Source organism: Typopeltis vanoorti, chromosome 9 (assembly GCF_054136105.1).
Source record: "Typopeltis vanoorti isolate ZY-2024b chromosome 9, IOZ_Tvanoo_1.0, whole genome shotgun sequence".
In the NCBI taxonomy this organism is placed as follows: domain Eukaryota; kingdom Metazoa; phylum Arthropoda; class Arachnida; order Uropygi; family Thelyphonidae; genus Typopeltis; species Typopeltis vanoorti.
In genome coordinates, this window is record NC_143557.1 from 80,596,451 (window position 1) to 80,613,595 (window position 17,145).

Here is a 17,145-nt window from a genome sequence, read left to right on the forward strand (position 1 = left end):
CTGTTACCTGTAGACTCCAGTATTATCAGATCTTATATTTCTATCTTCTAAGGCACTTTTTTCCATATCATTCCACCTATATCTTGGTCTTCTTCTGGGTCTTTTTCCTGCCAACTTGGCAGAGAACACTTGTTTTGCTAATCTTTCCTCTCCCATTTAAGTGACCAGTAATGTTAAGACTATGTACCCAAATCAGTCATGTGGAGTAGTTGCCCTATTTAATTACATGATATCCTGTGAAGAATAGTGTTTGAAGGTAGGCCAGTCTTCATAGTGAATCACAGAAGCATTATTTATAGGAGACATGTTCATGAAATATAGTATAGACTCACTATTATGACTCATAGGAGCTAAAAAAAAATGTTTATTATAGTACAGAGAAAATGACTCAAGTTTTAAAGAGCTGAATAGTATTAGAATTGCCATTCTACTACCACTCAACTGTGATGCCTTCAGTCCACCTTGACTTGAACCATTTGTAGAAACATAAAATTTGATTTAATAATTACTCTCCTCTTTATAAACTGCTTAATGTAAACAGAAATCAGAGGCAAAAATTCTCACAGCATCTTCAGAGTCGGGATTAAACTGAAGGCTTGGGGGGAGGGATATCAAATTAATCCAGTTATATACTCTTTTGTACAGGTAGGAGAAATATAACTGTAGCAATGGATCCTTTATATTTTACTGCCACTTTACAAGCTTCTGGATGTGGAATAATATTTTGGAGAATATACACATAACATGAAATAACATACGTCCAGTCTTCTTAATAAAAGTCAAAAACACCTTAAATATGCCATAACAAAAGGTTATTATACATTTATTGAGAAAGACGTGCATTTCTTCTATAATGAATGTATTGGACAGCTGGTAGTGAAATGAACAACTATTCTCAATATATGAAAAACATAGTCATGAAATTACTTCATAAACTATTGTTTGCTGCATGAAAATGGATCATATGTATATATTTGCTTCCAAGAATTTCATTTGATCAAATTCATGCCATATGAATATTTCTACTTATTATTATCCATTATTCTGCAGATATAGCCTGCACAATGGCAGTGAAATATATACATGTATGTATGTTACAGAGAATTTGATGAATAGGAAATTATGCATAATCACTGGGAATTGTGAATAATTTTCTAAATATATTGGAGAATATGGTTAATATTTTTGAATTTATCAAAATCACTGGTCATTATTTATATTTCTTCAATATTAGATGGTTACTTGGATTAATGAATATGTTTTGACTGGTAAGCAGAGATTAGTCATGCAATGTCCTGATTATGCCACATCAAGCATTTACTAGTAGATAGAGGTTGGTCACATGACATCACATCATGCATATGTAACATAACCTTGTTATCACATTAGCAACAGAACTGTGAACAGAGTGTAATTTAGTGAATGAAGTTACTGAAAGTTTTGTATTGAGGATTATAATTTTTACTGTCCCTTTTAAAATGGATGTAACTAAAGTAGAACAAATGAAACAGCAATTTAATGCAAAGCTAGCCACACTGATCTCAGAAAAGGCTTCAAACAGCAGCTTTTTTTATGAAGAGAAAGATATTTAGAATTAAAATAATGCAACTTAACCAAAAAAAAAAAAACAGGGAAAATGCTAGTCAGTTATTAAAAATTAAAACAGTTTGATGTAATCAAAGTTGAAGATAATAACAAACTCATTTATCCAGTTTTGGATAATTCAACTATAAAATACCATCACCCCAAATAAACTTTTCCTTATCATACATGAAACGCATCTCTCACTTGGACATGGAGGAAGAAATGGAATGACTAAAGAAATATAAAATATTATAAGAAACGTAAAAACATGATTGAAGAAACCATTATGCTTTATTTGAATTTATATGAAGCTTGCTAAAAAAATTAAATGTTCCTTAAAAAGGATTGGTAGGTAGACCAATGATTTTTAATGAAATGTATAATTGATGCCAAGTCAACTCAATCAGCATTGAGGAATTCTTTAGAATTCCTTGTTTGCTACCTATTTTTTATTTTTATAAACTTTTATGCAATATAATTTTGGGTATATAGTTGTTTTTTTATTGTCACTTCAACATGGGAATGTTTTTTTTTTTTTTTTTTTTTTAATTTGACTGTGGTATGTATCTACTTTTGCAGTGTTTAAAGTATTGTATTAATTTTGTAAATTGTTTCTTCATTTTTGGATACAATCAATTTAATAAATTTGGCTTGATTATTTGACATTTTATTAATAAATTAAAAATTTAATTAATGATTACTTATTAAATTTTTTTCTCTATCATTTTGCCTTATTTGGACACAATCAAATTAGTTAGTCTTGAATTTCATGCTTTTTTTATGATTATTTATTTTTTTATATTTATCATATTATTATTATTAGTAGTAGTACGGGCAACTCCAAGAAGTCCTTAGACTCATCAAGGGAGGCCCTAACATCATGTCAAGAACAACTATTCAACATTCACACAGTATCTATCATACTTTGCCTTGAACTCATTTACAGTCATGGCACCCACAACAGACTCTGGCAGCTTATTCCACTCATTCACCACTCTCCAAGTAAAAAAAACCTAGCTCTAACACCCTTGCTAACTACACGCTTGCCCAGTTTCCATAGATGGCCCCTAGTCCTCCCACTACCAGTCCTATTCTCAAAAATATCCTCTGAATTAATCTTATAGAAAGAAACTCTTCAGTAATTTGAATGTCTCAATCAGATCACCCCTTTTCTTCCTATTAAACAATTTCTGCAACCCACAAATCTTCAACCTATTCTCATAAGGTTAACTCTGTAACAATAACTTGTTACAGAGGAACAATAACTTGTTTGTCTCTGCTCGTCAAAGTATTTTTCAGCAGCCAAGTGATTTGATGAGCTGATTTAGCCACTTTTGCGATGTGCTCCCTAAACTTCAACTCCCTATCCACCAACACTCCCAAATCCCTGGCCTCGTCAATCTCCTGGAGTAGAGTTCCACCAACATGGTATACTGCTGCTAATCTTTTCACCCCAAAATGCATAACCTTACATTTTGTCACATTAAATTGACATCCATTCTCCTTAGCCCAGCCCTCCAAACTATCCAAATCATCCTGCAAAATTTTGACATCCTGTGCATTCACTATTGCTCTACCCAACTTTGCATCATCAGCAAACAAATGAACAGTTCCTCTCAGATCCTTTCCTATATCGTTAATGAACAAATTAAACAGTGGTGGTCCAAGAACAGAACCCTGCGGCACACCACTAGTCACAGGCCGTCTTTTGGACTCCACTCCTGAACCATCCTCCTATCCATCTCACCAACATTATATCCATCTCCACATGCTGCAGTTTACTGATTAGAATTCCATGTGGTATCCTGTCAAAGGCCACTGTAAACCCATTACCCTTATCCAGTTCAGCCGTCACTGTGTTATAAAACGTGAGCAAGTTACCGAGGCATGATCTACCCTTCACAAAACCATGCTGTCCCCTATACAGTATTCCATTTTCATCTATCCATTCCTGTATTCTCCTCTTGACTATTTTCTCCAAGACCTTAACAATGATTCCTGATCGGTCGGTAATTTACAACAGCAGTCGTGGAACCTCCTTTATGCAGTGGAACTATTTTTTCTACCTCTTTCCACTCCCTCGGGACTAACCCAGACCCGAGACTCAAATTAAACAAAATGGTCAAGGGCACTGACAATTCTTTAGCTGCTTCACTTACGATACGTGCTGGTATTGACGTTGAGGTTTTATAATAGACTATTCACTTCCACTTCATTCACCACCATTCCAGTATAAGCTGTTGGTTTCTTCAATCCTGCAATGTCACCACCTGGATGATATACGCTTGCAAAGTGCTTGCTCAGTAATTCCACTATATCAACTGATTCAGTTACCTCCCTACCATCGGTATTCTTTAAAGTCATTCTGCCGTATACATTTTTTCTTTTACTTGCAACATATCGAAAAAACTGTTTGGGATTCTCTTTAGCCTGCATGATTAATTTTCTTTCATAATCCACTTTTGCTTTTCTTACCACACTTGTTACCCTTCTGGCCTGCGCTTTATGCCATTCATGTGCCTGCAGGTCACCTTTCTCCTTAAATTCCCTCCACAGTTGTTTCTTTTTTTGCAGCTCAAGCTTAATGATGTTATTCATCTATTTAACCCCTACTTGATTTACTATTCAGACTCTAGGTATACAGTCATCCATTGCCTCCTGCAAACATTCCTTAACCACCTCCCATGCACTATCAACATCCAGCCCTTGCAGTTTTACATGCCATGGCACTGAACCAAGCAAACTTCTAAGCTTGTCATACTTACAAGCCTGGTAATTCCAAATGTACCCTGTTTTATTTGAAAATTCCACACATTTAGCCACCTCCCAAGTCAAGACTCTATGATCACTCTTACCATTTGGTGGCAACATGGTCATATTCATTACAGCCAAATTCTCATATGTATTTATATCAATTACTAGGTCAAGCACTCTCTGACCCCCTTGGTATTTTCCATTACATGCTGTCGAAGATAGTTATCCCTTAATAACTGCATAAAATCCAATTCCTTCCTCCCATGTGTCCTCTTCTCCTTCCAATCAATGTTACCATAGTTGAAATCCTCCATAATAATTACCCTCCTTCCACTCATTGCTTCTGTTTGCTTATGCATACTATCTCCACCATCTATTCCATCACCTGGTCTATAGCAGCACCCAGTTGTATATTTTGTTCAGCTAGCCTCAATCTCACACCAAACAGCCTCAAATGTGCTCTTTTTCTCTATCCTGCAGTTCAACTTCTATTCTCCTTGGCTGCAGTTCATCAGCTATCATCAATAACACTCCCCCCCCCATTTATTCTTCCTGTCCCTCCTGAACACACTATATACCCCTCACATTCAATCGCACTAGCTATATCATCTTCTGTCAGCCATGTTTCACTAATGCCAATAATCTGTGGCCTGGAAGAGCCAACCAAGGCCAAAAATTCTTCCTTCTTGTTCTAATACTCCTGTCATTAGTATACATGAAATGCAGAAGCCCGTTAGTCCTACCCCTATTTTGATGCCTTATACTAACTATCCCATTCTAATTTGTTATCCTTCGTACTTGCTCGGGCATATTATACACATTCATACACTCAACTGCCTCCCTAAAGTCTGCATATCTACTCCCCCCCCCCTTAATAACTCTAGTTTCCCTGATTCTGCACATCCACTATATCTGGATTATATTTATCATATTAACCAGTAATGATCGGAAATTATGCATAATTGCTGCACATTTTTGATAAATAATAGGCTCATTCATTTTTATTAATCATATTTGTTATGTTAGATGATTATTCATAATCCCCTGAATTAATCAAGTTGACGGTAACATACATACACTCATACATACACAACAGCTTATAAATAATGGGTAGAAGCACAGAAATAACTATTCATAGCGGCCACTGAATCAGAAACTTCACAGAAACCAGTGGTTTATGTAGTTAGTTAGCATATCCGCTCTCCAGCCAAAAGGCCGCAGGTTCAAATCTCGCTGTGGGCATGGATGTTTGTGATTATCTGTGGAAATACTAGTGGCGTTAGATGACGTTGGTGTAGTTGTGGTCAGTTGGTGGATTGAGTGGTGGAGACAGAGCTGTAGAGTAGAGTTGCACCCTCCCTCGATGAGTCTTTGTACTCCCTGGAGGTGTCAAAATAATAATAATAGTTCATTGAGATATGGGTTGGGAACAGCCTTCATTAAATGCTTTGATCGGTTGAAGAAGTTCAGTTTGTCCATACAAGCCTTCTAAGATGACAGCAATTTTTTTACTGACAGACTATCTTAGAACCACAGTTATGCCACTTAGCCAAGCAATGTGGATTATTTTTCCACTTATTAAACTCCAATGATATCTCACCTTTTAAGAAACCAGTCAGCTCTGCTGTTTTCAAAATTGTGACTCTATCCAGACCCACAATAATCCCTATATCAAACTCCAAAAGATCCATTGTTTTTCCCTGACTTACTGACCGCAGCATTCTTAAATAATTGCCTAGAACACGTGGCGATGTATTTGACCAGGTAATTTCATTAATGCTGCGTAAGTGATGTTTATGCACATCTATATAAAGGTTTCTAATTCAATAGTTGACATGTGTAGTTTATTAAGAGACACTACTGTTTCATCTTAATTATGATTTTCTTATTCATCTTTATTTTTTTCATCTTCCACATGTGTAAGAGAAGGAAATAATACACAGCAATGCATCTATTGCTGTGTATTCTTGTCTTTGCTCTTGGCTAGCCATAGCAAGAAAGTATTCCAGTAATTTACTGCTAGGATTTACATTCAGATATATTTAATCTAATAACATTTCCAATGATTTCTGGATTCTTCTTTTCTGTTTATTCATAGCACTAGTGTAAGATTTCAGATTCATTCAACAAAGCTTGATAACTTTCTGTTAAGGCATTATGTGGATCAGCTGAAGATGGTACATGTGATGATAGAGCTCAGGACTCACTTCTGGTATTCTCTAACATGCTTCTCAATGCATTGTTTGCTAGATTTTTCAGTCTGTCAATAGTATGGTGTCCTACAGTCACACCATAGTTGATAATTCAGTGATATTTCAGTGAGTTGTGTGTGTGTGTGGATTGAATGCAAATTCTAGCATTAATTTATCTGAATAATTCCATATTTTTTTGCCACCTTGCTAATTTTTTATTTTGTCTATTAATTCTTTCTCTTACACCTGCAGAAGGCTTATGCAATTTCAGTCAGTGTGAATTGAAGGTATCAGAATGGCAAAATTCACATCAAAGTTTTTTTAAATCTCTGCGGTGATTCTCTGTGCACTCTTAATGAATGGATTCATTATTTACTATGGGTTTGTTATAATGAGCATCTGCTGAACTACCGGCTCCTATACTATTAATGTAGTAATAGCTAGTAGAACACGAGCCTCACCCAAAATACCTTGGAGCGAGCCTGGACAGAAGCCTAACCTATAAAAGGCAGATCACCAACCTGTCCAACAAAATTAAAATGAGAAACAATATCAATTCAAGGCTTGCTCGAACAACCTGGGGTTGTGGTGCAAAAGTCCTCATCTGCACTAGTCCTTGCATTCTCTGCAGCAGAATATTGTGCCCCTGTCTGGGAAAGAAGTGCACACACTAACATTATAAACACCCAGCTAAACTCTACCATGCACACAATTAGTGGGACAGTGAGAAGCATCTCTCTCTCCTGGCTGCCTGTCCTATCTAACATTGCTCCACCAAACATACAGAGACGATAAGCCTCGATTAAAGAATTTAATAAAGCAATGAGCAACCCACTCCTGCCCCTGCACCAGACTCTTATAAATCCACCTAGTCTTCGTCTAAAATCTAGAAAGCCTTTCTGGTCCATGGATGAACTCTCTTCAGCTTCTCTGCCATCAACACTTGACATGTAAAAAGGATACTGGTCCAACAATCTCCCAACAAATGGCTTCCTGGTAGAAGATTCCTGTGGCCTGCAGCCTGGTTTTGCTCTTCCTAGGAAGATTTGGTGATCATTCAACAGGATCAGAGCTAACCAGGGCAGATGTGGCTACCCACTACATAAATGGGGGCTGTTAGACCACCCTTATTGTGATTGTTCTCCTGTGGCTCAGACAATTACTCATATTGTGAACAACTGCCCAAGGCACCAATTTCACAGTGGTGGTCTACAGGACATCCACGAGTTGACAGATGAGGCCTTGGATTGGCTTTCCAGACTGGACATTGACCTGTAGCTGTTCTGTATTCCTTTTGCCATAAGAATAAATAAATAAAGTAATAGCTAGTCAGGGTTGACATGGAAGAAATTTTTCATAGAATGGGGGGGGGGGGGGTAGAACAAGAAGCCATCCCTGGAAACTGTATAAGGAGGGTGTGAGCAGAGGAGTAGGTTTCTGGCACAAAGAGTGGTTGGTGAGTGGAATGCATTGCCTGAGTTTGTTGTGAATGTCAACACAGAAGCAGTTTAAGGTAGTTGGATAAGCTTTGTCTGTGATAGTGTGTACCTTCCACAATGAGTCTCTAACTCCATGAGATTATAATAATAATAATCCTCAGATATCCCAAGTTACAATTTGCATGTGTGTATGTATGTTACGAATGTTAGCTTGTTCTCCTTTCCCTGTGCTGTACATATTCCATTAAACTGCCAACATGATGTCATCACTTAAGCTTTAGTCATGACTTGGCTCCTATAAATAATTGTCTTTGTATCACACCATAAAGATTGGCATACCTTTGTGATTTTTTTATATATATATATTTTGCTGTTTTTGTCATTTTTATAGTAGATTTTTTTGTTATATGCATTTTGCTTAATATATTCATGTATAGCTCACAGTTTAACCTTTTATGGACTACAACTTATAATAAACCATTTGAAATAACTTATCCCAGTTCCTTTATTACAATATTCATATCTAACCATTATGTAAACCTCATAAAAATTATTATGTTTATCCTCTGTTGTTTAGGAGGAGATGAATAAAATATTTACTCAATCAACTGAACAAGAAAAAGCTAAAATTGAGGTAAGACTCAAAGTCAAATTTATGCAATTATGAATAATATGACTATGATGCTTCTAAAGTGATTTAAGCCTGAAGCTATTTCTTAGCGCACGTGCATACACACGCACACATATCAAAACTTTACAAAAGGCTTATACTGTTGTTTATTAGAAGAGTGATGTTTAAATTTATTTTTTATTGGCTGTGATCAACAATGAATGCACTGATAGAGAGAAGTTCAAAAAAAAAAAAGTAAAAAAAAAAAAGAGAGTAACAATTCTGGCAAGGAAATTCTTATTCCTGGGGAAGGGCAGTGTCGGAGGTATAGAAGTGCATGAGATGTTGCCATCTTTTAAGGAATATGTTAAGAAACTGATAGTATCATTGACCTGGCTGTTTAATGAAATTATTACAACTGGAAATGGCCCTAAGGAGCAAAGGGATGGTAGAACAGAGCTATTGTATAAGTGTGATTGTTAAATGGAAATAAACTATAGACCAGTTTGTATTCTTTCTGTGGTTGTTAAGATTTTGAAGAAAGTTTGTATACAGTATTGGACAGATGAGGATAAGAAGATAATATTATTTTTGAAGGTTAGCATCAATTTGTTGCTGTTGCTTTTAGTAAAACAGGTGCTTTTTTGTAGTACAGCAACAAAAGTGGTTCATGAGGTAATTGCACATAATTTTTATGGATTTTTTATAGGCATTTTACAGTTACAAGGTCTGTTCAAAAAAAGTTCCAGGTTGGTTGTTATTATAATAAAGAAACTGTTCATGCAAGCATATTGTTTTGTAAGCAGATATGTATATAGACATGTTGTGACATGATGAAAGAAGTCCAAAGTCGTTACTTCACTTCAGTCACCTGCAGTGTTTTGATGCATAAACATAAGTTTTTCCCTTTTCAGTCTCCCAATGTGGTAAATTAATGAACAATATGTGTGCATTGATATTTTCCAAAAACTTAGCAAAAAAAAAATCACTTACTCTGGATTGTTATCGACATTCCATACCCATGATTTACTGGCTTTGTGCTTGCAAAAATGTTATCAATAATTGTCGAATTGCTTTTCGACAGATAGCCTGCGAAACTCAGTTGGATCCCTAGGTGAGTGGTGAAACTCTGATGAAACTTTGGAAATGAAACTTCTGTAAAGTTTATGCTGTGCTGCAACTTCTCATTCAGGACCATGAGTTTCTAGCTCAGAAGAACATCATGGTTATGCCTCACCCACCCTATTCATCAGATTTGATTCCCTGTGATTTCTTTTCATTCTCTAAGCTAAAATCTATACTTAAAGAATGAAGGTTCAGTCAGTAAATAAAATTAAACAGAATGCAACAGTGCATTTCAAAGACATTCCTGTAGAACAGGCTCAAGCATGATACCAAAAGTGGGAAAAATGCTGAGAACATTATATTGAGGCAGAAGGAGAAATGTTCCTATAGCTCATAAGCTTTTGTACATATTTTAAATAAATTCTGTCCCAGAACTTTTTGAACAGACCTACCTCATATAACTTGATTACTGTTTCTACATTAAACTAGCATATATTATCTTTTGCCCATACTGCATCAGTCTATTTAAATTATCTTGAAATCTCTCTACATTACCGTGATTAACTGTTACACTATCCAGTTTAAGTGTGGAGGTATAAACGTTCAGAGAGCCTGGTCAGAAGGTCGAATTCCCGATGATAGGAGTAGCGCTCTCATAGTACCTATCTATAAAAAAAAAAAGGGAATAAAGCTGAATGAGGAAATTATAGAGGAATTTCTCCACTTAAGTATTCCAGGTGAGATTTATGCAAGTATACATGAAAATAGGTTGAGAAAGATTGTGGAAGAGAAACTTGGAGAAGAACAAGCTGAATTCAGGTCAAATAGAGGTTGTCAAGATCAGATTTTCACTTTAAGATAAATAGTTAGGAAATCTTGAGAATATAGCAAGGATCAGTACTTAAAAGGTGCCCAGAAAAAGGAAAAAAACTTTTCAAAACACTGTAATTATATGGGATAAATGAAACATACAGAGGAGCAATACATAGTCTATATTTAAGTTGTCAGTCAGCAGTTTGAAGGAAATGCAGGAAGATGGTTTGACATAAAACCAGGGATAAGACAAAGATGCACATTATCTCCACTCTTATTCATCATCTATATGGATCATGAAAGAAAGTGGCATTATGTCTGATATTAGAAAAGGGGATGTCAAACTTTTGCTCTTTGCTTTATGCAGATAATGTTGTACTCCTAAACACATGTAGTGCATGTCTCCAGGATTCTCTAACTAAATTGAATAACAGCTGTAACAAATTTGGTATGAAAATCAGCAATAACAAGATCAAAACTATGAAAATAGGCATGAGCATAGAAAACTTCAGCTGCATTCTGATTCACAGATATGAGGGTTTTGAGAAAAATCAGGGAAGTGAACCGATGGCATCAATGGCAGAATCATAGTAAAAATGAAGATATAAAATAGAAAGGAACTTAACATTATTAGCATTCAAGAATGTGTAAGTAGAGCTAACCTAAGGTGGTATGGCCATTTAAATAGAATGGATGAGGAAGGTTCAGTCAGTAAATAAAATTAAACAGAATGCAACAGAGCATTTCAAAGACATGCAGATGGCAGGAAAGCCCAGAGGAAGGCCAAGGTCTAGATCATAGGTTCCCAAAGTGGGCGGTACTGCCCCCAGTGGGCGCTGAAGCCTTCTGGGGGGGGGGCTATAGCGGGATCAGAAGCATTTGGGGGCATTCAGGCGGTCTAGGGGTCGGTGGCTCTTTATAGAAGAAATCAATAATATATATATTTAAAAATTAATTATTTTCGTGATTTTGCGATTAGATAATCATTTAAAATTTAAATATTCCATTTTAATCCATCTTATGCCTGTCTTACATGATCAATTTTTTTATCAATTTTCTATTTCAATTATTTAATCATTTGAAAATTTACCATGTCAGATAGAAATAGATGTCAATTTTCTATGTCAATGAGAAAATAGAGCATGCATATATGTGTGTATAATAGGTTATGTTTACAGTAGCAAATATATTCATTATATTTCATTTCAAAATATATATAAAATATATAAAACCACTTTTCTAATTGATTTGTACAAAAATAAACCCAATTTTATATAATTTATATAATGGGGGGGCATTACAAAATTTATGTCTTGCAAAAGTGGCAGTGGCCCAAAAAAGTTTGTGAACCTATGGTCTAGATGGATTGATTAATTCAGAAATGCCTTAGAAGCACGAAATGTTAGACATTACAATATTGGAGTGCTCATAAGTCATAGCTTGGTTTGGAGGAAATTTGTTGATAGGAGATTAATAATAATGTAAACTTAATAATGTAGCTCTTTCATAATAACCTGAACACCCCTTGAAGGTACTTTATCAGGAATTATTATACATACCCCCCCCCCCTCTCATAGAGTATCATGTTCTTATCCACCCATTCTTGAATTCTGTCTTTGATCAACTTTTCCAATATCTTTACCACTTCATACAAAATACCAAATGGTCTATTATTTGCTGGATGCTCAAAGGATGCTCCAAGCTGCAGCAGCAGCTTGGAGCATCCTTTTTGCATCAGAACTATTTTGCTCTTCTTCCACTGTCTTGGACTTCTTCCACTTTTATTAGTCAGAGGAGCTGCCACTTCCTTTGCTCATTCTCATAATATATTAATTGATATCTCATCTAATCCAAATTTACTTATTGAATATTTTGAGATATTCTATAATTTATTTCACCAGCATTTCCTGTGGTTTCTAATTAAAGTAACCCAAGAAGAAAAAAGTGAGTTTAATAAGGTATTACTGCAAATGATATATCTTGCATGCAAATATGTATTGATTACACTGGACAACACAAAATTTGCCTCTGAAATGAAAATAGCAATTCTTTACTAATTTTTATATGCTGAAAACGAAAATAACAATAAAATCTGCCAATTGGTTCTTGTTCAGGAGAGACTCAGTCTGCATTTTGTACTTAGGTATCATTTGGCAACGCTGTATTTCAGTCTCCTGATTGCAACATATTGCATCAGCCACAACACCCCCAGGAGCTACTGCATCATTGGCTGATGCAGTGCAGTTGAGTCATGATATCACTGTTGTAAGATGATGCAATCATTAGTATAAAGTCAAGTCTCATAGGGTGAGAGCAAGTGTTTGTGCGACTTCCTAGGCTATCATAAGCACTACACTAGGGATCTCTCTCTGCAGTGTAAATCCAGCATTAGTGATGCTTCATACTTGTGTTAATAGTGCAAATAACTTTTGTTATATTTACTAGCCAGAATAAGGCCATCACTCCGTTAGTGAAAAAAGGGTATCAGCTTTATTTCCGATGTAAGATCTGGGACCAGGACAAGGCCTGGGTGCCATACATATACTGCAGTATGTGTGCTAGAAATCGTCTGAAGTGACTGAAAGGTAATAAAGTGCCATTTGCTGTTCCTATGATTTGGAGGGAGCCAAGCAGTCATTCAAATGACTTCTACTTCTAGATGGTACTATCTGTTTTGGGAAGCATCACTAGGAAAAAGAGGTGGACAATAGCATATCTGAATGTACCATCTGCTCTTTGATCAGTTCTGCATGGCAAAGGACTTCCCGTTTCTGAACCTTCAAAAGAATTTTCCATCCATTCAGAGGATGATGAGGATGAAGGCAAACTGATGTCGGGTTCTCCTGACCCTTCAGCATCTAATGATGATCCATATGTCGGCCAAGGTGCATCATCTGCACCACACTTTCTCACACAAGAAGAACTTGATGATCTTGTTCATTGTCTGGAGCTGTCCAAATCCAAAGTGGAGTTACTGGGATCAAGACTTCTATAATGAAATCTTCTCAAGGAAAATGTCCGAAAAAGTAACTTTGTTTCGCACTTGTCATGAGTAGTTTGCAACTTACATCCGAAAGGAAGATGACTTTGTGTTCTGCTATGATGTAGATTGCCTGATGAATGTCCTTCAAATCGAACATGATCCCCACGAATGGCAACTATTCATAGACTCATTAAAATTGAGTCTCAAGGTGATGTTGCTGCATAATGGAAACCAGCTTCCATCCATTCTGGACGGACATGCAGTCTGCATGAAAGAAACCGACTGCAACCTAAAACAGCTGTTGAACTGTCTTCAATACTGCAAGTATAGCTGGCATCTCTGTGGTGACTTGAAGGTAGTGTTCTGTGTGGATGGTGTACAAATACAAAGTACTGCTGTTTTTTTGTGTGAATCGGACAACCAATTCACACAAAATCGGACTTTGTACTAAGTGAAGAGAGACTGGACTGTGAAGAAATCTCTGAAAGTCGGAGGAAAGAATGTGCAAAACCCAGTACTGGCAGAAATGCACACAATTCTGTTACCATCCCTACATATCAAACTCATTTTTGTAAAAAAAAAAACCTTGTAAAAGTCATGGACTGGACTGGATCAGCTTTCAAATACCTGGGTGATAAATTTCCTCAATTCAGTGAAGCAAAAATTAAAGAGGGAGTTTTTGTGGGTCCTCAGATCCGAGAGCTCTTCATCGATGAGTTGTTTGACAGTCTGTTATAGGGTGACAAGAAAAAAAATCTTGGGATGCATTTCGTCTGGTGTCAACTAACTTCCTTGGAAATGTCAGGGTAGAAAACTATAAGGAACTGGTTAAGGACTTTGTTGTCTCTGTATCACAAACTTGGCTGCAATATGTCCTTAAAAATACACTTGCTCCATTCCCACTTAGATTTCCTCTTTGAAAGCTGTGGCATGGTTAGTGATGAGCACGGTGAGCATTTCCATCAGGAAATTGCAACGATAGAGAAACATTACCATGGAAAGTGGACCACTTCCTTGTTGGCTGACTCTGTTGGACATTTGCTAGTGATGATCCTAAGCAGTTATACAGGCGATGTGAGATGTAGAAGTGGACATTTACTGGTATATGTGTGATAAGTACATATTACTCTATTATATAAGAAACTATTGCGGATCTCCCACCAACCATAACCAATTTTGCATTTTCGTTGTCATATTCGTGTTCAGCACCTCAAAATCTGTAAGATGACCAAATTAATGTAGTGGGCATGACTGTTGTAAAATTTTGTTGTCCAATGTTATCAGACAAATTAGCCACAAGCACACTCATGTGCATGCGTGCCACACACAAATGTCATCTCCTTCCTTGCAAATCCATCTAATACATACTAATACATAATTCCTTCATAATAGTGTGGATGATTCATTGACATTCAGTCAAAAAATATTGCTTTAATATAGTTAACCAATTTGAAATTATTTTTAAATTTATAGCAATGTTCTGAGCATTAGAGAAAATTTGTGTACATTTGAAAGAAATTTCTTTCAGTCATTATTGTGACTTGATATGATTTATTGAAGGTTTCCTTTTAAGTTGCATTTCACAAAATGTGAAAGTGCTTATCACATTTGTATTGTCCATCTATATACAGGGTGTTCGGGATAAATTTGACAGTTTCGTAAGGAAAAAGAAAATCTTCTTTGTATCTATTAAATTTAATGAATTGACAAAAAAACATTACAAGCAGAGTTAATTACAATACTATCAACAAGATTTACTCAAAATAACCACCATTAGCATCGATCACAGCTTCAATTCTGCTTCGGAACCTCAAACAAGCTGATGCTACAGTCTCCCTGGGAAGGGCCGCAAAAACTGTTTTAATTTTATCCATTAACTGGGCTTTTGTATTACTGGAAGTGCGATTGGTGTCTTTTTCAACTGCGCCCCATACAAAATAATCCATGGGGTTAAGGTCTGGGGAGTTTGGAGGCCAAACATTTGGACTGGTGAAGTCGTAGAAATTTTCAGACAACCATTTTTGACTTTTCCCAGAGGTGTGGCAAGGGGCCGAATCCTGCTGCCATACATACGGCCTACCATTGGCTACCCTTGTTATCCAGGGCTTGACTACAGTTAGCAACTCCACGAACAAAGCCCGAATTCCAATGCCAGGGTTCTTCAACACCTGTTCCTGCAGATTTGCGAGGAATTCTGCTGTACGAACGCAATCAGATCGTCTGCTAGGGATCTTTCTTCTTGCTACATCCTCGTAGTCACCATTGCAAGTCTCTAGTTCATGCCTGATTGTTTTTACTGTATTCAGGGAGCATTGGGCAGCAGTCGTAATATCCTTATTTTGATGGCGGGCACGAATCATCATGATACAAGTTATTCTCTTCCATGATTCAGGTGGGTTCCAGCTATCCATCCTTTCTGATATCTTGTATATGAATGAAGAAGGGTCCAAACTTTTAAATGAAGAGAAGTGTGTGTTAATACATGTAACTTACGGAAAAATATAATTAATTATAAATATGTCAAATTTATCCCGAACACCCTGTATATATGAAACTTAATTCTGGTGTCTGGCTGGATGGATTTTTATCAAAATTTGGCATTCCTTACAAAACTTTGTTGGCCATAGCAATTTTTGTTTCTGTTTCACTAATTAACAAGAAAAAGAACATTTTAATATTACATATAATGAGTAGTGTTCTGGAGCTGACTTGCACTGGCTCCCACAAGCTGATTGTTAAATTTTCAACAATTTTGTGAGCCAGTTATTAACTCAACAATGGCTATAAACTATAGAGTGGAATGCATACTTCAGTCCACAATGGCTAGCTGCATCTGGGTGATAAGCTTGTATATACTTACTTATTCCTCTTCATTTCAGTGGGAGCATAGGGCCTTGAAGCATGTATATGGTGAAATGTAAAATTCATCTGCACTTATTTTGGTGCCTTTTGTGATTCCTTTCCCCCTCTCCCCCTTCCCTTTACTACAGCCTATATAGGGATTATTTCTGTTACTTATTTTACAATATCATTTTTCAACAACCATTCTAGAAATGGAATTCACATTTCTAGAATTGTCATGAACCTATTAAAGTCATTACCCTAATAAGAAGTGGCCCATGCAGAATTAAGATAATGTTTGCTCATAATGGAATTTGTTTATACTTTCAGGGGGTTGTGATTCTTATGGAAGAACCTCTTTTTTTTTTTTTTTTTTTTTTTTTTTATGTAAGTGAGCCAGTCAGTAAAAATTTAAAATTTAACAGCACGCATCCCTATATAGCAATCACTCTGCTGTAGAAACTGTGTTCTAGATAGAGCAGAGTTATTACTCTAGAAGCCAAAATGAACTGCATGAACATAACTCAATTTTGGTTTCAGTCTTTATTGGCAAAATAATTTGAACTATAACAATAATTCATCACTGGCTAGATGGAATTTAAATGAAATTTGGCATTTAGTATACAGCCTCAATAGTTCAGTTGCTAACAAAAATGCCTTTTTTAGAAATGTTTTTCCAGTATAAAACAACAAATGAAGATGTCAAATAGAAGCTGCGTTTTTATTTTGACTACTTTCGTGAAATGACATGAATAAACTAATAACTAGAAGGCAAGTAATAAAAGTTAACATTTCTAGTGAAAAATATTTGAAAACATTTAAACATTGGAAAGCATGCATTTGCTCTTTTGCTGGCTTCTGGTT

General features: G+C 36.1%; 1 protein-coding gene across 4 annotated transcripts in view; it reads left to right on the forward strand.

Moving 5' to 3' along the window:
* Window positions 1–17,145, forward strand: part of Cog4 (conserved oligomeric Golgi complex subunit 4) — a 321,056-nt gene that overhangs the window by 179,596 nt on the left and 124,315 nt on the right. For all 4 annotated transcript variants that reach the window (XM_090397413.1, XM_090397410.1, XM_090397412.1 and 1 more), the window contains one exon: window positions 8,547–8,603. In XM_090397413.1, the coding sequence (XP_090253539.1) occupies window positions 8,547–8,603 (57 nt within the window). The remainder of the gene's footprint in view (window positions 1–8,546; window positions 8,604–17,145) is intronic.